Below are 24,199 nucleotides of genomic sequence, written 5' to 3' on the forward strand. Positions count from 1 at the left end.
GAAGTCACAGGTGTGCAACTTTACTTCATTAATTAAACCCTTTATGATAAATAACAGAATTAAGTCAGAACTAAATATATATGTGTGTGTATATATATATATAAATATATATATATGACCTATATATATATGACCTATATATATATATATTTATATATATATAAATATATATATATATAAATTTATATATATATAAATATATATATATACACATACATATATATTTAGTTCAAAGAAAAATGGAAAAAGGAAAATCTCAAAACCAGTGTGTTGCCCTGTTAAGACTATCCAATGTACATCAAAGAATTGGAAAGCAGGCATTTTTACCAAAGTACAATGTCACTAGGACGTATGGATTGTAATTATAAAACCAAGTTTGGAAACACAAAGGGGCTGGTGAAGCCAGCGGAGAGAGGGGCCACTGGCAGGGACACAGAACAACGAGCAGGTGCTATGGGAGTAAGGCTCTGGGAAATGAAGGACACTGGCCCCAGGTCTGGGGTGGATGTCTGGCCAACCATCTGGGCTCCAAGGGGGAAGCACACACCCGGCAGGATTCGAGAAGAGGGCCTCCAAACAAGTCTCTAGTGCGCACTCCCAATGGATATGCTTTCCAACTTCCACATGGTCTCCTCAGGAGGATTTGCTGTCCGCCGTGTAGTAACGATACAGGAAACCTAAGACAATAGCGCCTATGATGGGCAAAATCCAGTATGACCAGCAACTAGAAGTGGGGGGAAAGCAATGAAGCCGTGAACACCTGATACCAAACATTTCCTATCTTTCAACAACCACATTTTAATATTTTTATGAGCAAAGAGTTTTGATTTAATTTGGGAAGTTTAACTGCTTTTATCACCCAAGTAACAGGAAAAAAATAAAAATCTAGATTGGCATGATAATATTAAACAGTAATTTTAAAAGATAAAAAACAATGCACAGTATAATACTAAAAAATACATATATATATGTGCCTCTTTGTATGTTTTTTACAAAGACAAGTAGCAGTTACTTCTGGATCATGGATGGCTTAAATTTTTCTTCTTTCGGCTTTGTTATTCACATATTCTACAATCAACATTTTTAAAAAGGAAAAAAGCCACCATTTTATAGATATGGTTACAAATTTAGAAACAATATCATCTAATGCAACTACTGGCAATGTTATATCTGTCTCACATATATTTCCTAAATTTAATCCTCACAACAACCCTATGAAATAGATACTACTATTACTCTCATATACACAGAGAATACAGGCCTTGCATCCAAAATCACAAAGCAAATTGAGTTAACCAGTCTGATTCCAGACCCATCCTCTTAATCTCTAGTTAAGTTTGGACACTAACAAGGATACACATCCACACAGAACATACTGGAAAGTTAAATAAATGGCAGTTGGCTTTAAAAAGTTTGGGGTGCCTGGGTGGCTCAGTCAGTTAAGCAACCAACTCTTGGTGTTGGCTCAGGTCATGATCTCGGGGTGGTGGGGTCAAGCCCTGATCAAGCCTGCTTGAGATTCTCTATCTCCCTCTCCCTCCTGCTTTCGCTCTAAAAATAAATAAACCAACCAACCAACCTTTGAGGGGAGGTAACGAAGTCAAATAATGTCAAATAAATGGCAGTTAACATGACAAGTCCTGTAAGAGACTCTCCTTAAGAATTCCACAATGGGGCGCCTGGGTGGCTCAGTGGGTTAAGCTGCTGCCTTCAGCTCAGGTCATGATCTCAGGGTCCTGGGATCGAGTCCCACATCGGGCTCTCTGCTCAGCAGGGAGCCTGCTTCTCTCTCTCTCTGCCTGCCTCTCTGTCTACTTGTGATCTCTCTCTGTCAAATAAATAAATAAAATCTTAAAAAAAAAAAAAAAAAAAGAATTCCACAATGGTCGTCACTCTCCTTAAAATAATTCTTCTCTATTCAGCTCATTAGCACTGTTCGTTTCAAAGTGTAATTCTTCCTTGGTCCAAACATACACAGCCTTTTATTAAAAGGTTTTGAAGGCAATAAGACCAGCTGAGTTTCGGTAACAACAATGATTCTCCTTGCCTGAACATGCCTGGCATTTTGTACATTTAAGTATGGTCGAAAGCTGCCCCAGAGAAGTTGCGAATGTCAGCCAAGGAGCTTTGTGTAAAGTGAACTGGCATGTACGACAGCACTATGGCACATGGAACTTTGAAGTAATGTCCCCAGAAAGGTAATCAATTCAGGTATCTCAGAGAACCACCACAAGAGACAACAGTAAGTTCCTTGGGAAAACACGGAAAGAGAAATTCTCCCGTACAAAAGACTGAGAATAGTTGACCACCAGTCCTCATATAATTTATAATACGTAACTGTCACTGGAGATAGAAACAAAGGAAATGGATTTAGGCTGCACCAAAAGAGTTTTAGGTGCAACAGTAACTTCCTAGCCATAAGACAGAACTCTCTTTTGTAGATTTGCCCAGGTTACTGTACATAGTTGTGACTCACTCGTTTTTATTCTTTGTAGTATTTAGTACTGTACTTTAGGAATATACCAGAATTTTACTAATATACCAGAATGGATTCAGTCATTTTATTTTATCATTTTTTTAATTCATTTTATTAAGGAATGGTTATTTGGGTTGTTTCCCCAGTATCTTGCTATCCTGAATAATGTTCTTATGAATATTCTAGTATGTGTTTCCTGGAATATTTGTGCACCCATCTCACTTGAATAAATCCTGAGAAATGGAATTTCTGGGTCAAAAGTTATTAACATTGCCAAATTTACTAGATAATGCCGAACTCTTTTCCAAAGTGACTGTACCCATTTACGCTTCCCTAAGAGGGGTTAAGAACACTGGCAATCCACTTCCTCAACAACACATCTTGTTTGTGGAATTTTCAATTTTTGCCAACCTGGTCATCGGGAAATATACCTTATGCTTTTATTATTTTTTAAAGATTTTATTTATTTGAGAGACAGAGAGAATGTACATGTACAAGCCATGGGGGATAGGGGGAGAGGGAAAGAATCTCAAGCAGGCTCCCCACAGAGCAAGGAGCCAACTAGGGGCTAGTTCTCACGACCCTAAGATGGTGACTTGAGCAGAAACCAAGAGTTGGACAATTAACAAACTGAACCACCCAGGCACCCCTCCCTTATGATTTTAATTTGCATCTCTCTGATAACAAATGAAATTAAACCTTTTTTTTTCATGTGGCTATATCTGGGTTTCCTCTTCTGTGAAGTGCTTGTTTGAGTCTTTTTCTCATATTCTACTAAATTTTTAAAATTGATTTGTAGGAATTCTTTATGTATTCTGCATAATAATTTTTATTTTTTTATTTTTTTAAAGATGCATCTATTTATTTTAGAGAAAGAGAGAGAAAGCACATGAATGCGGGCAGGGGCAGAGGGAAAGACTCTCAAGCAGACTTCCCATTGAGCACAGAGCCCGACACTGGACTCGATCTCATGACACAATGACCTGAGCTGAAACCAAGCTAGACACTTAATTGTGTCCAACTTGGACACAGGTTGGACTGAGCCACCCAGGCATCCCTGCATGATAATTCTTAGTAAGTGTTATGTATAGCCTAAGAATACTGCAACTTTATGGCTTGTGTTTCCAAATTCTTTCCGGAGTCTTTGGCTGAGCCTAAGACCTTAATATTAAGGACGGCAAATTTATTAATAGTTTCCTCGAAGTTTAAATTTTTTAAATTCTCTGTCCTCCACTACAAATTAAAAAGAGGCTATACTTTTATGGGGGGGAGGGAAGAACACAACATTTTCTCTCACTTTCTCTGAAACCCTCAGAAAGGTAAAAAGAGTTTTATAAAATATAAAATATAAAAAAATATAAAATATCAAGATTTTTTACAAGCCAAGGATTCCAGAATAATCTCAAGTACATTTAAGGGATGGCAAATGTATACCTTTCAGAGCTCATACTATTGTATTCCTAAAACCACAGCAAGGGATATTTGAAGTAACCACTGAAAAAACCCAAATCCCTGACTACACGTGCAACACACATTTTTTCCTTCTATAAAATGTACCCACCTTACAGAGTGGTTTTAAGGATTAAATGAGATAGAGTTTTAAGTGGAAGCTGCATAGTGGGGCTCAGCTACAGAGATTGCTGGCTTGACTTAACAGTAGTTACTTGTCCCTGCATTGGCCTCTCACCGAATGTGATTCCAATTTATGTCACAACATGATTTAAAAATTACTCAAAGCATGAACTTTTGAGATTACTCAAAATGAGTGAAAGTGTCAAAATTAGTTTTGCAAATGTAAGGAACTACTGAATCTGCAGTGATATTGGCCAAAAGAGAGTTAGCTGTTAAACTGTACTTTTAAAAAATTGAAATATAGTTAACACAGTATTACATTAGTTTAAGGTGTATGACACAGTGATTTGACAAGTTTATGCCTATGCCGCACTCACCACAAATGTAGCTGACCTCTATCACCACACAACACTTTCACAATACCCTTGACTATATTCCCCACTTTTCTTCCCAAGTCAAACTGTGCTCTGAAGTTATGTTATACATGTATATTTACGGAAGAATCTCTGGCCAGACATTATGTTGAGCATAAGGAAGTACACTAAGGATATACTAACCTTTTGCACGGGGCATCTTTCGAAGGATCCTGAAGAAGATTCATATTCAAAAGTTACCAAGAAAAACAAAGAAGATTAATGAGTATGCAAATCTTCCTGAACATCTACATAAACTTGGCAGCTAATAACAGAACTTCACCTTTCATGCAATTTGATGTTTATACACCTAACGCGCTGGGAGGACCAAGAATTCTATTTCTGGTAACATACTGGTACTTCCTAGTGAAGAACAAGTAAGGATCGAGCACAGAAAAATGGCTTAATCTTTTTTAGATGTTAAAAAAAAATGGTATCGATACAAACTATATTGAACTAACTATAGTCACAACGATATGCCTAGTTCAGCTGGACTTGCCACTGGCAGTAGCCAAGCCCACATTTTCTGAAAACGTATTTTAAAAATAAAAACTTGGGACGCCTGGGTGGCTCAGTTGGTTAAGTGGCTGCCTTCGGCTCGGGACATGATCCCAGCATCCTGGGATCGAGTGCCACATCGGGCTCCTTGCTCGGTGGGGAACCTGCTTCTCCCTCTGCCTCTGTCTGCCTGTGCTCGCTCGCTCTCCCTCTGTCACTGACAAATAAATAAAATCTTAAAAAAATAAAAAAATAAAAAAATAAAAATAAAAACTTGTGTGAAAAAAAATCAACTGTGAAATGCTCTAGCGTGTGCAGATGGTTTCTCCGTGGCTTATAGAGATGAAATGGTTACTCTCAGAAATCGTCATAATTAGGAGTAGAAACCCTATGGCTTGTTTAACAATGAAATGGGAAGAACGGAATTAAGGGGGAAAATATCAAAATAACCTTAAAAGCAAAATTTGGGCAATAAAAAGCAATGAAGTACTGATCCATGCTTCAACATGGATGAACCATGAAGAAAACATGCTAAGTGAAATGAGGATACAAAACACGACATATTATACAAATATTATAGAAATCCATTTGTATGAAGGTTCAGCACAGGCAAATCTAGAGGCAGGAAGTAGATCTGTGATTCCCTAGGGCTGGAGGAGTAGCAGGGGCAAAGGAGTTGGAAGGGAATGGGAATGACTGCTAATGCTATCTGCTTTCTTTCTGGAGTGATGAAAATGTTCCAAAATTATTGTGATATTGTGATTATGGAGGCACAGCTCTATGGATATACTAAACCCCTGGACAGGCAGATCTTAAAGAATTAATTGGATGGTATGTGAATTATATCTTAAAAAGCTGTTATCAAAATTTAAAAATCCAACTTAAGTAAATATCAAATGAAGGTCTGGAGTCCATTAAGTAGCTGTATATACAAAAGGCCTGCTAACTTACTACCAGAGGTTAGCAGGCATTAGCATACACACCCATTAGCATAGGTTACTACGGCCCAAAATATCCTCTTTGCCAATACGCAGAAGTATGCTCCGGTGTGAACACAGAATATTAACTCTGTTTAACCACAATTTTCAGTAATCACCAAGAATTTCCAAAAACCCTACACAGTGGTGTAGATACTTTAGGGCAGATCATGAAATGAGTTTTCATCTCATATACCCAAAACACTGCCATGCAAATGAATACATGCCCCAAACCCGAAAGAAATAAGCAGCAAATAAACTACTGGCAAATATAACCTTTCATAAGAAGTTTCAGATAAACCACATTAATAAACTACTATACTTCTTTGAGACCTTGATGATTACTGCTATCTGGAACATTTCTAGTAGAACATCATGAGTCAGATTAATTAAAACATGTTACAAGTCACTCTTTGAGAAATACAGCAAATGTTTTATAAATTTGGAAGGTGGTGCTTGTAGTAATTACGGTAGAGTGTGTATTAGATTAATTTATAATGTTGCCTTTTAAAAGATTCCACTACAGTAGCCTTGAAATAATTGAATTTCATCAAAAATAGGATGTCTATGGTCTTTTATGCTTTATCCACGTATATACCAATGATTTTGGAACAAAAAATGTACAGTCAGTATTAAAAAATCTGGAATAATTTGAAAGGCTTACATGAAAGCATTACAGAGTAATATATGTGTTATGTTTAATCTGTAGTCACAGTAAAAGCCGATATTCATAGTACTGGATTTTCTAGATTTCAAACCTTTAGCTTCTTTTACAACTAAAAGCCTGGCATGTGTGCTAACTGGAATGAACCTCAGACAATGTGGAAAGCAACTGAGAAAAGAAAAAGACCAGAAAGAAGACCGGAATACGCTCTAACTCTAATAGTTTCTAGTAAACACTAAAAAAAATTAAACATACTTAAAGGAAAAACAAAACAAAACAACTAAGTACCTCAATTCCTGTTTTAAGATCATTCCATCCCTGGAGGAAAAAAGACCAACTTCCCTACCACTGGAGGAAAAAGAAGAGAAAGAAGTGGACCCTTTCTTTAGGACACTGACAGCCAAGTAAATCCCAAACTACAGTGATTCCACTTCTAATCAGCTATAACGAAAGAGTTGTTTAAGGCACTGCTCTTAGAAGCCAAGTACCTCAGCCAAGTTTGGAAAGAAGCCAAGTAAGTTATTTTTAATTTAACAAAATGAAAAGAAAAGGCTTTGTTCACACAAAACCTCCCACCCTGCCATTGTCTCTATGCACAGCTCCCCATTTCCACTCCAAAGCTCTGTGCTCAATCTAATGGATTTGTAAGTGAAATTCCTACAGTTTATGATTGACTTTAACTTACCCCTTTGTGTGTTCAGGCATATCTGGCTGGTAATGTTCTTGCCCACATCTTAATTTACATGCAAGATTTTTGGTCAGGAGAACAGTGACTGCTCAATACTTGGCATGAAAGGATAAAACTGCAATACTGTACGATTTTAGTTACAAGGGAGATCAAATCCAGAGTTCTACCAAAAAGCCTTACCAAGTAATTAATATGCATGTTTCTGGAATATACTTCCAAACTACCAAACTGTTTTAAGTCTACTCTGATTTTAGTTCAAAATTAACAGAAATGAGCTGTTTGAATAAACGGTTTCTTAAGTTCGAGGTTAATTAAGGCGTTAATTCCCTCATTAAATAAACATGGGCTCTGAGGGCAAAAGGAAATATTTCCTAATATCTGAGTACCCTTTTTATTACGCTGCTCATAACTGAAACTGTCTACAGTCTTCAAGCTCAATGCTAAATTGGTTTCCTCACTTATAAAATGAAAGGCTCAAACCAGATAAACTCTAATTCTAAAGCTGTATTTAATTAACTCAACACAATTTTCTGACCCAAGGGCATTTTCACAAAATCTACAATAGCAGCGTTCTAAGTTAGAGGGAAGGAAACACTAGTCTTCCATGTCTGGAAAGATTGAAGAAGCACTACCCACATGTAGATTTTTTCTATCTTACACCTGGTATAAGATACTCTTTATAGAGTATCTATATTTTTCTAGATACTATTCCAAGAGGCACTGTACTGAAAGTACGGACTCTCTGATATGGTTAAGAAAACGACAAAGAAATGTAGTAATTGGCAAACATACAGGAAAGGATTTGGGGGTCAGTGGGCATGGTTTCACTATGAAAGCCGTTTTTGAAAAAAACATGGGAAAACACATGCCTAAGGAATAGTATACTCTATCAGCAGAACATAAACATAGGAAACAACACACCAGAATTAGGATTATGATGCATCAAGATATATAGACATGGCATTTATAAAGTAAACCTTTAGCGTGAATAGTTTAGACTTTCAGATGTTTAAGTAAAAGGGAAATCTATTGAAGGTATATAAGGAGCTTTTTTTTTTTTTCCTTTTAGGAGCTTACGTTTTAATTCCTAAACTAGATGCTTGCTATTCCAAGAGGATTCCAAGTATTTAAAACTGGAAAAAGTGGATTTTTAGCCACATAACACCTTCAGTGAAGCTCATGAATATCTGGGTGGTCCAACATTTTTTGTAGCTTTTTATTTAGTGCGCTTTGGTTTCTATGTGGCCAGTAACTTATGAAAAACAACTTTGGAACTTTCGGTTGCAAACACTATTGGAAAGGATTTTCCCCCCATGATACAATGGACTTTATAGCATGAACACTCACAATATGAATTTCAGAATTAATTTCTTAAAATCTAAAAAGTCTGACTATTTAAATACATGACTTCAACATATTATAGTCCCAACTAGGACATGGCCATGTGTGGATCTAGAGGATCTTCTCTTTCTAGAGAGGCTCTAATGTATTAATAATTAATAATTACTGTTTTATTAAAGGATATATCATCCCTAGAGCCAGCCCGGTCAAGTAAAAAATATTTTCCTGCATATAAGAGCAAAATTCAAAGATGAAAAACACCCTCTAAGATAAATTTCTGTACAACTGTCTCAAGAACCCACTGTGATAACATATATAAGACATCACTGAAGAAAAAAACTCAACATTCACAGAGTAATTTCTACTGGGACCAAAGAAGTGAAAAACGTGTTCTAACACTGGAGGGCTGATTTGAAAAAGATGTTACCTTATCCTTCCAACACCTTCTTTCGCAAAACTACAAACTATCTCTAAATAAAGCGTCATGAGAAGACATTAATCCTTGAGATGCCTCAGCAATGGGTATTTTGTTTTACAAGAGGCATTTTGCCATTACACTCTATGCTTTATTTAAAAATATTATGTTTCAAAAAAGAAATGTCAGGCGAAATCAGGAACAATGAATCAACCATGCAAAATTATCTGGTAAAGAGCAATCACTGCTTGTCTGAAGGGCATCTGCATAACCGTTCCAAACATTAATGAGCCAGCTTTTACGTATGACAGGAATATTAAACAATTTTTTGAAGGAAATTTTTGGTATGATGCAACCAAGTAACTACATTACATAATTACAAACAATGTATTCTTTTTAGTTTCTCTCCCATAAAAGAGAAGGTAAACTGAATATTATGTATGTATTCTAGAAAACTGTTGTATGACAGAAGTCAGTTGCATCAGGAAGAAAAAAAAATCTTTTTTTTTATTTTTTAAATATTTTATTTATTTATTTGACAGAGAGGGAACACAAGCAGGGGATGTGAGAGAGGGAGAAGCAGACTCCCCGCTGAGGAGAGAGCCCTATGCAGGGCTTGATTCCAGAACCCTGGGATCATGACCTGAGCCAAAGGCAGACACCCAACGACTGAGCCACCCAGGCGCCCCATGTATTTGCTTTTATTTTATTTTTTTAAAAGATTTTATTTATTTATTTGACAGACAGAGATCACAAGTAGGCAGAGAGGCAGGCAGAGAGAGAGGAGGAAGCAGGCTCCCCGCTGAGCAGAGAGCTATATGCAGGGCTCAATCCCAGGACCCTGGGACCATGACCTGAGCCAAAGGCAGAGGCTCCGGCACCCACTGAGCCACCCAGGTGGCCCCATGTATCTGCTTTTAAATGCAATTTATAGATTGCTTCTAACATATGTGGAATTTCCTAGAGTTCAAAAGTTAATTCTTAATTTTAAAAAAGAAAATGAAGTTCAAGTAATATGTCAAGTCTTTATGGAAAGATATTTTTATTTGTTTTTATTTATTTATTTAAAAAGGTTTTATTTAGTTACTTGAGAGAAAGAGCAAGCAAGAAAAAGAGCATGGGTGGGGAGGCAGAGGGAGAGGGAGAAGCAGACTCCCCAATGAGCAGGGAGCCAACGTGGGCCTCAATCCCAGGACCCTGGGACCACAAGTCGAGTGGAAGACAGATGCTCAAGCAACTGAGCCACCCAGGCACCCCACAATCTTACTTGTTTTTAAAAAACACATCCAATTCCATTAAGTATGGTAAATGCCATCTCATCAAAATTCTTGTCTACAGAATACTGTTAAACAACAATCACTAACTGCACTGTATGTTAAGTAACCAGAATTTAAGTAAAAATTTGAAAAAAAAATAAAGAGGATTTCTTGTAGAAAAAGAAAGAACAATCACTAAGATAAAAATTTTAAGTAAAAAGAAACAACAGTATGTGACTTTTTTAAAGGAGCCAATGGTTGGTCTGCTTATCAACTGAATCATCAGTGGATACATCTGTCTACCCATTTATATTTCTGAATGCATAGAATCTCTTGGGAAGAGAAAACAAGAAAATGGTAGCTGGCTACCTCTGAGGAAGAGGAACTGGGAGACTGAGAATTAGAGATGGAAGGCAGTCACTGTATATAAAAGTATATGTGTATTATTTATATATTAATACAATTAACATAATTATATATAAGCAATAGGTATTATTTATATATAAGATATATATATATAAAAGTACACTTTTTAAAACTATTTCAATTTTTTGGCATGTACATTATGTACTACCCATTCAAAAATTTAAATGGGATAATGGGGGCACCTGGGTGGCTCAATGGGTTAAAGCCTCTGCCTTTGGCTTGGGTCATGATCCAGGGTCCTGGGATCGAGTCCCGCATCAGGCTCTCTGCTCAGCGGGGAGCCTGCTTCCCCCCCTTCTCTCTCTGCCTGCCTTTCTGCCTACTTGTGATCTCTCTCTGTGTCAAATAAATAAATGAAAATCTTAAAAAAAAATAAAAATAAAATAAATGGGATAATGGTCAGGTTACTGAGTCTGCTCATTGTAACGATACTTGAAGCAGCTGAACTGTCACCTAGGTAATATCTGCTGATAAGTGAATGAAATGACTACTTTTGCCAGGTTAGCATGTGTATGTACCTCATCTCCTCAAGTGCTGGCAGCTTAAACCGTGAACCCACATGGGAACCCATGACCCAAAGAGAGGTATCACGAACCACAAACTGTCTAGCTTACTCGCCCTATAGTAGACAGGCAGACAAAATGGCACAGAAAACACCACATGTTCCTAAGGTGAGTTTCCTTACTCTAAAGCAGACCAAAAAAATGTTAACTCAAGAAACTCAAGAAGGAACAGAAGACTGATGGCTCTCAGCATGGGGACAATTCTAGGGAGGAAGATATTCAGAGACAAAAAGGTTGGTAATTCTAGTCTTTTATCTACCCCTGAAGCAGGGGAGAAAAACATCTGCTGGCAGATCTGTAGTTTCTAAGCTTTTACATTTTAGTTTTGTACTATTTCAGGGCTTCAGAACTCAGGCATTACCAATCTAACAAGAAAACAATGGTGACCATCAATTATTTACCTCTGTTGTAGCAAAAGCAGTGTGAAAGGTAGTTGCCAAAAAACTGGGGAAAGGTTCCTGATTTATACTGTGGAATAGCATGTTCTGGGTGATGGTTTTTTTGTTGCTGTTTTTTGTTTTTTGTTTTTTTTTAATTTTGCATGGGTTGGGGGCTAGTTTCAGGCAGGGAAGCAATGGGAAGCTGTGGGGGCGGGGGAGGAGAGAAGTGGAGAAATGAAGGAAGGTAAAAGAAAGAGAAGGGAAATGAAAACTCTGTCCCCTGAGGCAGAAGACGCCTCTTAATTAGGCTTTAAAAAAAAAATCACTTCTTTGTAGAGGTTTAGGAACCTGTAACCAAAAGAAAGTATTAATGAAATGAATTTTACATCCTTTATTTCATGGTGAGTGAAGAAAAATTAAGAAAGGGGACTTCTACATCCTAGATTCAGAAGTGCTTATTTACAATCATTATAGGAAGTAAATCTGAAAGACCAGGACTTTCTTCCTGGAACTGAAATATATATAAATATAGCTCTGTGAAAACCCACATAGATGGCCTTGAAATTTTCCCCAAAGGTTTCCTTGCCTGATCCACCTAAAATAAAGGAGTGTGACTGGAAACACTCTATAACCTACTCTCTATTTAATGGAGACAGTCCTTTGGGTACAACAGACATGAGGAAAACAGCTTCAAATATAAAGCCTTTAGTCACTGTTTATACCAGGCAGGGGCCAAACTACATTTGGAAACTTCTAAATTAATATAGAATTCAGTGAGTTGAAAGAGGTCCCACCCCCTTATTTCTTATAAAAAGTCCAAGGCTCAAGAGATTTAATTTAGCTGAGACATCTGTGAAGTTTTCAAATGAAAAGATGGGCACATCACTTAGCAAAAAGTCTGGTGCTTGGCTACCTGGGTTACTTCAACTGCAAATTCCCAAGTCCCATTTCCAAAGATTATGAATCAGCGGTAGTGGAAGCCCAGGAAATAGACATTTCAGAAACATGCCTAGGGATTCCAACACAGGTGGTCCAAGGGACAGAATCTGAAAAACACCACTCTCCATTCCTAAGAATGGTCCTCACCACATACTGAACTACCAAGGAAGAAATATAGCAATAAGCAGCAATTTGTGGGGCGCCTGGGTGGCTCAGTGGGTTAAAACCTCTGCCTTCGGCTCAGGTCATGATCCGGTCCTGGGATGGAGCCTCGTATCAGGCTCTCTACTCAGCGAGTAGCCTGCTTCCCCCTCTCTCTCTCTGCCTGCCTCTCTGCCTACTTGTGATCTCTGTCAAATAAATAAATAAAATCTTAAAAAAAAAAAAAAAAGAAGCAGCAGCTATTTGTAGACTTTTTGACAATTCTAATCCCCCAAATATTTTCTATTGTCTCAGTAAAGTACTCTCATGAATGTTGTGTAGAAGTGGGCTGTGGTTCCTAGACACAAAGTCTATCTCTTGTACAAATGGGAACATCCCTTGAATGAAATGTTTACTTTAACTGAGACCAGTGTTTCCCAGACACCCTCGATACACTCAGCAAGGCGACGCGCAGCTCGTACTTTACCTTCATTACATGCGCTAGGAGAGGGGGAAGAGAGACCAACCAACAGTGCTCTAGAAGCATTTAAATAATCATTTCATCCCCCTTCACGAACAATTCAACAATTCAGAACAACAAGATGTAGCAAGACAGGTGAGTTAATTTGCACAGAACAGTCTAGACTGCATAGTAACACACGGCAGACACAGTCAAGCCATCTCTTGAGTTAAAAGAATTCTTCTGTCGAGGCCAACTTTAAGTCCTCTACCCAACAAGTTTAGCAATTCCAGCTCAGTGAGGAAAGGGAAACAAGAAGCTCTAATGCAGAAAGTTGCTACCATGATGTTCTGATTCCAACTAAACTGCTGTCCCTTTAAGTGAAAGGGTAACCTGAGAGCTCTGGGAAGGAGGAAGTCAAGAAAAAGCCTGAAGCAGTAAGGGAAATAATAGCCCCGCTTATGGGAAGCTAAAAGGCTTTCATATTTTGTGCTTGGTATGTTATGCAGTGCACATTAAGGTTTTCAAATATTTAGTCTTTTGTTTTTGCTGTATCACGGAGTAAGCGAAATGGGAATAGGCCTGTTTGAGCCTATACGATAAAAGGATTAAACACAGGTAACAGGGACAGAAAGGCCCATTCTGGTCAATTACTTAATCTGTAACTCTGAAGACCTGAAAGTGAAAATCAACGTTCCAATTATTTTGCCAACACAGAATTATTATCACCTGTACTATTTAATGTAAGAATAAGAAATACTTTTTTACAATTGAACCCACTGGCTAGAATTTTTTTTTTAAATGCAAATGGAAACATGAACAAAATGTTTCCTACTGTTCAAGACTCAGCTATTCTTTTTTCCTAAGATGGCACTGAGTCCAAATTCCTGAAAAAAAAAAAAAAAGAAAAGAAAAGAAAAAGGGATTTTTTGCCTGGGGTTTTGAAAAGTAAACACTTCTCTTGTTAAGATAACTTTTTAAAAAGCCATTCTATTTGAGTTAAATAGAAATATAAACATTTGAAACACACAAGAGAAACAGATGACTTCTTACCTTGCTACCACTGTCAGGTTTAAGATCATTCTGTTAAAAAAGGAAAACAAATAACATTTTAAGTCATTTCCAAATGCATTCTCACTCTGGGCACTATGTGCTTGTTTCTAAGCTTAGACCACGAGACAACATCCTTGGTAGCAGAGAATTCTCTGAGAGATACCAAGATCTGTAGAAGGGCAGATGCTCTCCCACCCCCAACTCCGCCTATCAGGGTCCCTTGTCAGAATGTCCATAGCTACCACCTTTAGCAAGGAACTTCCAAGAACTACCAAATCATTGTTTCAGGTAGAGATGTAACTGCGTTATAAAAATCAGTTAAAAAAAACCCTCCAAAACCATTTCTCTTGACTTTTCAGATAAGTACCGGTGTTGCTTCACATACAAGAAGCCCCATCTCAGCACAGCAGACAAAATGATTTGGGAGAATACAGAGCCTGGTGGCAGGGATGAATGAATTTCCATTTTAATAATTCATTCCCTCTCCGTGTGTTCTGTGGCTGTTCAGCAGCCTCGTCTCGGTATGCGCTCCTCGCCCGGCGCGTTCTTACCGGATGCACATCACCGATATAGTACTGCTTTAGCATCTCTCTGGCATCAGAGGAGTGGCCTACATCTTCAAAGCTTTCACTTGCATCTGCACCAGCTTGTTCCAGCAGAACCTCTTCTCCCCCAGGATGCTACAAAGAAAAGATATTTGCTGAATATAGGGCCCTCTGAAGTGAAAACTCATGTAAGTTACTTTTCCCCCTTCTGCTCCTTTTTTTTTTTTTTTCCCCTTAATGGGAGTCATGGGACGAATCGACACTGATGCCACCTGACGGGACGCAATGGGAAGAATGTTAACGTGATTGCTGATATTCGTACAAAAATGTGTAATACTGGCATAACTGTGAAGAAATCTAGGACAACAGCAGATTGAGAGAGATTCTACAAAAGGACCGACCTGTGATCACCAAAAATATCAAGGTCAGAAAAGCTACGGAAAGCCTGAAGAAAAGCCGCAGGTTGAAGGCCAGCAAGACGGGACAACTGGGGACAATGTGCGCTCCTGGATTGACCCTTTTTGCCAACATTATCAAGACGGCTGCAGAAATCCGAATGGAGACTCTGGTCAAGGAGTGTATGGAATTCTTTATTCTACTCCTGCAACTTTTCTGCAAGTTTGAAATGGTTTCAAGATAAAAAGTTAAGTAAGTGATACCAAAATACTGCCTTTATACCCAGGAAGTAGATTCTGTCTATAACTGACTAGCTCTATTACCCTGGACAAGGTACTAAGAAATTGAAAGGTCTTTGCTTTCCTGATTATAAAATGGAGATAACAGGAGTAACTATTTTCACTACTATTAAACAAATGAGATACAAATATGAAATACTTTGTACTCAGAAAGAGAAAGGTAAAGTTTATATAATGTTACCATCTGTGACTTTAAATATATATTTATACATTAAATATTAATAAGTTAATAGTAAATTAATAAATTTTATAAATATTAAATGTATAAATATAAATCAATCTCTCTCTCTCTCTGAAAAGAACCTAGGGGCCAGGAAAAAGATTTTTCACTATATACCCTTTATAGATTGTTTTACCAAATGAAGTACCACCTATTAAGAAAATAAATATTTAAAAATTACATTTAACACAGTCCCTGACTTAAACATTCAATAAACATTTACTTACAATGAGTAAATTTAGAATTTACATTAGATGACACATCTAAATTTGTGTTTTTAAAATATCAGGTGATGCTTTTAAGTAGTTATTTTTTTTTAATTTTTTTAAAGATTTTATTATTTATTTGAGAGAGAATGAGTGAGAGAGAGCATGAGAGAGGAGAAGGTCAGAGGCAGAAGCAGACTCCCCAAGGAGCTGGGAGCCCGATGCGGGACTCGATCCTGGAAGTCCGGGATCATGACCTGAGCCGAAGGCAGTTGCTCAACCAACTGAGCCACCCAGGCGCCCTTAAGTAGTTTTTATTATAACAACCTTTTAAGCAGGAGTATTATCATCCTTATTTTATTTTTTTAAAGATTTTATTTATTCACTTGACAGAGATCACAAGTAGGCAGAGAGGCAGGCAGAGAGAGAGAGGAGGAAGCAGGCTCCCCGCAGAGCAGAGAGCCCGATGTGGGGCTCGATCCCAGGACCCTGGGATCATGACCTGAGCCGAAGACAGAGGCTTTAACCCACTGAGCCACCCAGGCGCCCCTCATCCTTATTTTAAATAGAATTTATTTCTTTATTTGGAGGGGGCAAGTGGGGGGCAAGCACAGGGAGGGGCAGAGGGAGAGGGAGAAGTAGACTCCCCACTGAGCAAGGAGCCCCCTGCGGGACTTGATTCCAGGACCTGAGGTCCTGAGGTCACGACCTGAGCTGAAAGCAGGTGCCCAACCAACTAAGCCACACAGGTGCTCCACAATGTGCTCTATATGCCTCAACTGTGAAGACAGTTTTTCTTTATAATACATCCCAACTATTATGTTGCCTTTCAGAGAGCAAAAGGATAACAAAATCTCAGCAGCTTGAGATATTTCAGGAAATGGCTGAATTTATGACTTCCTGCATGGTTTTATCTACAGCTACAAAGTATTTTCATTTTCATCAATCTCTCACCACTTATAAATAAATAAGAAAGTGCAACACTTGGGGTGCCTGGGTGGCTCAGTCATTTAAGCTCCAACTCTTGACTCTGGTTCTCGTGATGATCTCACGGTGGTGAGATCAAGCTGGGCTTGGAGCCTGCTTTTCATTCTCCCTTTCCTTCTGCCTCTTCCCCCACCACCACTTGTGCGTGTGCCCGCCCACAACTGCCACACTTACACAATTATATATAATATACATCCACTGTTTTTACTGTATATTCAGTGTACATACACACACACTGCATACTGTATATTTTACTGTATGTTCAATATATAGTATATTTACTATATATTCAATATATAATACTGTATATTTTACTGTATATTCAATACTGTGTATTTAATACTACATATTCATTTTAATCATTATGCTACATTTTATTGAGTACTTATTTGATAAAGTAGGCAGTGATAAATAAAAGTTTCCATGTTTTTATAAAAATGAATTCATATCATATACGCTGTCTTACAGCCTGATTTTTTTTTTTTTCCACTGAGGCAAGGAAGGTTGGAGTGGTCAAAAAAACCCTAGGTTTATTACCTTTCACTTCAATATGTGGTTTTACTACAGATGGTTTAGAACAAGCAGAAGATTTTAGGGAAACTTGGTGACTATTTTAGAACTCTATAAACTTCAGATACTATTTAAAATCAAATGGCAGGGTGCCTGGGTGGCTCAGTTGGTTAAGCGGCTGCCTTTGGCTCAGGTCATGATCCCCGAGTCCCGGGGTTGAGTCCTGCATCGGGCTCCCGGCTCCGTGGGGAGTCTGCTTCTCCCTCTGACCTTCTCCCCGCTCATGCTCTCTCCCACTCTCTCAAATAAATGAATAAAATCTTTTAAAAAATAAAATAAATCAAATTAAATCAAATGGCAGAGGCACCTGGGTGGCTCAGTTGTTGTGTCTGCCTTCAGCTTGGGTCATGATCCTAGAATCCTGGGATCAAGACCCCATCAGACATCAATCAGGCTCTCTGCTCAGTAGGAGGCCTGCTTCTCCCCTTTCCCACTCCCCCTGCTTGTATTCCCTCTCTCCCTGTCTCGCTCTCTGTCAAAAAATAAAATCTTTTAAAAAAGTAAAATAATAAAATAAAATGGCAGGGGTACCTTGGGTGGCTCAGTTGGTTGAGCACCTGACTTTTGGCTCAGGTCATGGTCTCAGGGTCATGAGTTTGAGCCCTGTGTGAGCACGGAGTCTGCTTGAGATTCTCTCCCTCTGTCCCTAGCCCCCTGCACTCGCTCTCTCAAATAAACTAATTAAAATAATAAAAATAAAATAAAATAAAATGGCAACCCAGCTGAAGGCAGTGCACTAGGCCTGAGGCCACAGCACAGCCATGGCCAGTTCCGGAACAAGGTAATGTCCAGGCTCAAGGCCTGGCCTATGACTCTGACTAGGCTGGCTCTCAATAAATAAAGCTGGTGGGAGAGGCGCCTGACTGGCACAATTGGTAAAGCATGTAACCCTGCAACAGGGTTGCACACTGAGTGTGAAGATTACATAAAAATAAAATCTTTAGAGGGTGACTGGATGGCTCAGTCAGTTAAGTGCCTGACTCTTGATTCCAGCTCAGGTCATGATCTCAGGGCTGTGAGATCGAGCCCCGAGTCTGGCTCTGTGCTGGGCATGCAGCCTGCTTAAGATTCTCTCTCCTTCTCCCTCTGTCCCTCCACACCTCTCCGTGTAAAAAAATAAAATAAAATCTTTAAAAAAAAAAAAAAAAAGAGGGGCACCTGGGTGGCTCAGTGGGTTAGGCCTCTGTCTTCGGCTCAGGTCATGGTCTCAGGGTCCTGGGATGGAGCCCCACATGGGGCTCTCTGCTCAGCAGGGAGCCTGCTTCCCCCTCTTAGCCTATCTCTCTGCCTACCTGTGATCTGTCAAATAAATAAATAAGATTAAAAAAAAAAAAAAGATAGCAGGAGCTGCAGCTCGACTCCAATATGAGTCTCTAGTGGCCCTGCCCATGTTCACCATCACCCCCTCTGTGGGCATGATCCACCACTATGTGTCCATCCTGCTGCAGAGTGACAAGAAACTCACCCAGGAGCAAGTATTTGACAGCTGAAGTCCTATTACATAGCACAGTCCTCAGGGAAAATGGAAATAATATTCCCAAACAGTCCTTCTTGACATGAAAATATTACTTCCAACACCACGAAGGACGGATTTTCCAAAAAACTAAAGAGAAAACAGTACTACCTTCTCTTATGACTGATTCCACTATGCTCACAGACATGGTGAAAGGGAATTTAACAAATGTCATCCCAATCATTCTAACTACTATCCATTAACTACTAAATGGATAAACACGACATGCTTAGGCTTTGTTACAACCAAAGGCCTATTTCTACTGATGCTGTTTTTTAAGCCTATGCTATAGGAAGAAATTCAACTACTCACATTAGCTCCATCTGAGTACATGCTACGTCCTGGTAATTCTACGTATTTGGGATTCAGAGCATTTATTCTCTCATTCTGGGCCAAAATAAAGCCAATGACCGACAAAGAATAATCCAGGCAGGCATGCCTGGGTGGCTCAGTAGGTTGAGCATCTGCCTTTGGCTCAGGTCATGATCCCAATGTCCTGGGATCAAGCCCCGAACTAGGCTCTCAATCCCTCTTCTTCTTCTCCCTCTGCTTGTGCCCTCTCTGTCAAGTAAATAAACGAAATCTTTAAAAAAAAAAAAAAAAAAAAAAAAAAAAGCAATCCGGGCCAAGATGACTGGAGCAGCCACAGCCATGCCCATAGAGAGCAACAAAGCTTTCAAGGCAAAATGGAAAGTTCTGGAGCTAACAGGCTGTCAGTGGGTACTTGCTGATGTCAAAGAGGAGCTTATGGCCAAAGATCTCCACTTTGAAGGCATGTTCAAAAAACAATTGTAGACCTCTATTTATTGAAGCAGTGATTAGCTCTGTTGGGAACAGAGTAGCCCATAACCCTGTAAGCTATTTAAGCTGGACCTCTCAGAATAAAAAGAACACGTGAGCCCATGGACGTGCAAAAAGGTTCATTTTTGTCTGAGCCAGGTTTCCCTTTATGTTTGAAACTGGAGGAAATGATTGTGTTTGGGGTGACTTACAGGGAAAGAACTATTTTTTTTTTAAGATTTTATTTATTTATTTGACACAGAGAGAGACATCACAAGTAGGCAGAGCAGCAGGCAGAGAGAGACGGGGGAAGCAGGCTCCCCGCCGAGCAGAGAGCCCAACGTGGGGCTCGATCCCAGGACCCCAAGACCATGACCTGAAGGCAGATTAACCCACTGAGCCACCCAGGTGCCACGTGGGGAAAGAACTATTTTTTTTTCGTGTATTCATATTTAGCTATGTGCAGGGTTTTGTTTTGTTTTTTTAGATTTTATTTATTTATTTGTCAGAGAGATCATAAAGAAGCAGGCAGAATGGCAGGCAGAGTCAGAGAGAGAAACAGGCTCCCCACTGAGCAAGGAGCCCGATGTGGGACTTGATCCCAGGACCCTATGATCATGATCTGAACCGAAGGCAGCGGCTTAACCCACTGAGCCACTCGGGCGTCCCAAGGGAAATAACTATTTTTAAAATGTTTAAAAATTCCCTTCTGGAGGCACCTGAGTGGCTCAGTGGGTTAAAGCCTCGTCCTCAGCTCATGTCATGATCTCAGGGTCCTGGGATCAAGCCCCGCATCAGGGTCTCTGCTCAGCAGGGAGCCTGCCTCCCCCCTCTCTCTCTGCCTACTTGTGATCTCTGTCTGTCAAATAAATACATAAAACCTTAAAAAAAAAATTTCCCTTCTGGTGACAATAGAAATGAAAGGCAAAGAAAGGGGAAACTCAAGCTAGTGATAATATATAAAAATTTAGCAAAAATTCAATTTTTGGAAGAAACATTAACAATTATAATACTTACCATATACAATCAGCCTGACATCTAAATCACAGTAAACTCCTGTTTTCTTGGGATTCAGATAGCCTGAATTTTTAAATCTAATTTATGTACTAGTATTTAATAACTTCCATTACAAAACTAATAATTTTATTAATGAAAATTTACTAAGTATAAGCAAAACAGATATCCCTGCATTGCTCATTTTGAGCCTACAGAATGACACAAAGAGCAAAGGTATCAAAACTTAATTCAAATAAATTATTTTTCAGAGTGAATACTCAGGGCCAAGATAGATTTAACAAACCTTCTATGTCTCTAAAAACTGTCCAGGGTGGGTGCCTGGGTGGCTCAGTGGGTTAAAGCCTCTGCCTTCAGCTCAGGTCATGATCCCAGGGTCCTGGGATCGAGCCCCACATCGGGCTCTCTGCTCAGCAGGGAGCCTGCTTCCCCCCTCTCTGTCTGCCTCTCTGCCTACTTGTGATCTCTTTCTCTCTGTCAAATAAATAAATAAAATCTTAAAAAAAAAACTGTCCAGGGAAAATTGATGACCCTGAGACACTGTGGTATTCTCAAGTGCCTTAAGGAATTATCATTTACAGTTTAAATGGGATATTTTTCAAGTGCATTCAGAATACATCAAATCAGTTGGAAAAAAAAAAATCAATGGCTCTGTCCTATACTATGGTGACTCAACTGAACTAAAGACCCAGTCATTCTGGATAAGAGTTTATACATCATTTTAAGAAGGTAGAGAGGGCAAGTGTTGGCAGAAATATAGAGAAAAGTTGCCCAGAAATAACTGTCTGGATTAAATGTCCTGGGGAAGTGGCAGGGTGCCATTTCTGAATCAAGAGGTAAATGTAATTTGCATGTTGAGTACTGTAATCAAAAGTGGATGACTCTTGACTCTACAAATTAAACCACTTTGTTTTCTCTTTAAAAGGCAAATCAATTTTATAGAAGTAGAACTGGGGAGGTCAGAATAACATCTGGGGATCCAATTAATGTCAATATCCTGGTCGTGGTACTGTACTACAGTTGTTTATTTTAAATACTTGATTTACTTATTTGAGAGAAAAAATGTGCATGAGCACACATAGTTAGGGAAGGAGGGGCTGAGGGAGAGGGAGAAGCAGACTTCCTCAATGATCAGGAAGCCTGCTGAGGGACTATCCCAGGTGCCCCTGTACTACAGTTTTACAAAATGTTATCACTGGGGGAAATGGGTAAAAGATACAAGGGATCTATTATTTTTTACAAGTACATATGAATCTACAATTATTTCAATAAAACTTTTAATTAAAAAATCAAATTGAATTCCCTAAGTATATACCCAAAAGAAATGTGTATAGATATATGAACTTGTATACACACACAAATGATCATAGCAGCACTATTTGTTATGACCCTAACCTGAATACCCAATGACTGGGCTGCCTGGGTGGTGCAGTCCATTAACTGTTGGACTCTTGATTTTAGCTCAGGTCGTGATCTCAGGGTCATGAGATGGAGCCCCACATCAGGCTCTGCACTCAGCAGAGAGACTACTTGAGATTCTCTCAGTCCCTCTCCCTCTGCCATTCTCCCCCGCATGTGCTCACTCTCTAAAATTAAAAAGAAAAAAAAAGAAAGAAAGAAAAAAGAAAATCCAATGACCATAAGCAAGAGTACAAATAAATCCATATAATCCTACAATAGAATCCTAATCAGTAATGAAAAAGACAAAACCACTGCAAGCACCAATATCCACAACATGAAAGAATATAAATAGCGAACAAAAAACACCAGAAATAAAACAATATACTGTGAGATTCTCAGGGTGCCTGGTGGCTCAGTCAGTTAAGCAACTGCCTTTGTTCACGTCATGATTTCAGGGTCCTGGGATGGAGCTCCCTGCTCAGCAGGGAGTCTGCTTCTCCCTCTCCCTCCCTCCCCACCACTTGCGTGGGTGCGTGGGCACGCTCGCTCTCTCTCTCTCTCTCTTGCTCTCTAACAAGAAAATAAAATCTTAAAAAACAAAACAAACAAAAAACCTGTGACTCTCTCCTTTGTAAAAAGTTCAAAAACAAAACAAATCTACAGGATTAAAGTCAATAGAGGGGTACCTCCAGGGATGAAGAAGAAAGCAGTGATTAGGAGGCACAAGGAAGTGTATACAGTTCTTTAAAGATTTTATTTATTCATTTAAGAGAGAGAACACAAGAGCAGGGTGGCAGAGGAGGGATGCAGAGGGAGAAGCAGACACCCTACTGAGCAGGGAGCCCAACACAGGGCTCAATCCCAGGACCCTAGGATCATGACCTGAGCCAAAGACAGACGCTTAGTTAACTGAGTCACCTGGGAGCCCCACATGCTGTTTAGTTCTAGACTCTAGATGGTGGTTACCCAAATGTGTTCACTTACTAGAGTGAGGTCATATGACTAAATCTCAGGAATTTATAATTAATGGGAAAATAATTTCCAAAATATCACATATACAACTACCCTTGTATATACAGTCAAATGATCTTCAACAAGGGATGCCAGAACCACTCACAATAGGGAAAAGGCAGTCTCTTCAATAAATTATGGGAAAAACTGGGTATCCACATACAAAAGAATGAAGATGGACCCTTATAACACAGACAAAAGTTAGCTGAAAATGGATTAAAGAACTGAACATTCAACCCAAAACTATAAAACTCCTAGAAGAAAATACAGAAGAGGGACGCCTGGGTGGCTCAGTTGGTTAAGCAGCTGCCTTCGGCTCAGGTCATGATCCCAGCGTCCCGGGATCGAGTCCCACATCGGGCTCCTTGCTCTACAGGGAGCCTGCTTCTCCCTCTGCCTCTGCCTGCCATTCTGTCTGCCTGTGCTCGCTCTCTCTCTCTCTCTCATAAATAAATAAAATCTTAAAAAAAAAAAAAAAAAAAAAAGAAAATACAGAAGAAAAGCTTTAGGACACTGGATTTGATAATGCTTTATTGAATATGATACCAAAAGCATAAGCAACAAAATTAAAAATTGACAAATGGGAGTACATCAAACTTAAAATTTTTTATGCACCGAAGGACACGACCACCAAACTGAAAAAACAACCTACAGAATGAGAGAAAAGATACGTAAATCAAAAGGGGTTAATATCCAGAATACATAAGGAACTCCTAAAATTCAACAATGAAAACATCAAACAATGTGATTAGAAAACAGGCAAAGGACTTAAGTAGACACTTCTCTGAAGATGATCCACAGATGGCCAGCAAGAATATGAAAAGATGCTTAACATAAGTAGTCACTGGGGAAATGCAAATAAAACCAAAATGAGGCCACATGCAGAAGAATGAAACTGGACCATTTCCTTATACCGTACACAAAAATAGACTCAAAATGGATGAAAGACCTAACTGTGAGATGGGAATCCACCAAAATCCTGGAGGAGAACACAG

At 39.0% G+C, this 24,199-nt stretch overlaps 1 protein-coding gene and 1 pseudogene across 1 annotated transcript in view; one reads left to right on the forward strand and one right to left on the reverse strand.

Moving 5' to 3' along the window:
* Window positions 1-270: 270 nt before the first annotated feature.
* Window positions 271-24,199, reverse strand: part of LOC116865700 (cytochrome b5 type B) — a 35,694-nt gene continuing 11,765 nt past the window's right edge. Inside the window, exons 2-5 of the mRNA XM_032854067.1 lie at window positions 14,814-14,942; window positions 14,263-14,292; window positions 4,606-4,634; window positions 271-724 (exon numbers count right to left, since the gene is read on the reverse strand). Of these exons, the coding sequence (XP_032709958.1) occupies window positions 634-724; window positions 4,606-4,634; window positions 14,263-14,292; window positions 14,814-14,942 (279 nt within the window). The 3' untranslated portion in view covers window positions 271-633. The remainder of the gene's footprint in view (window positions 725-4,605; window positions 4,635-14,262; window positions 14,293-14,813; window positions 14,943-24,199) is intronic.
* LOC116865927 lies at window positions 15,304-19,808 on the forward strand (annotated as a pseudogene).

This window comes from Lontra canadensis, unplaced genomic scaffold, assembly GCF_010015895.1.
Source record: "Lontra canadensis isolate GAN:19392208 unplaced genomic scaffold, GSC_riverotter_1.0 scaffold8, whole genome shotgun sequence".
Taxonomy (NCBI): Eukaryota; Metazoa; Chordata; class Mammalia; order Carnivora; family Mustelidae; genus Lontra; species Lontra canadensis.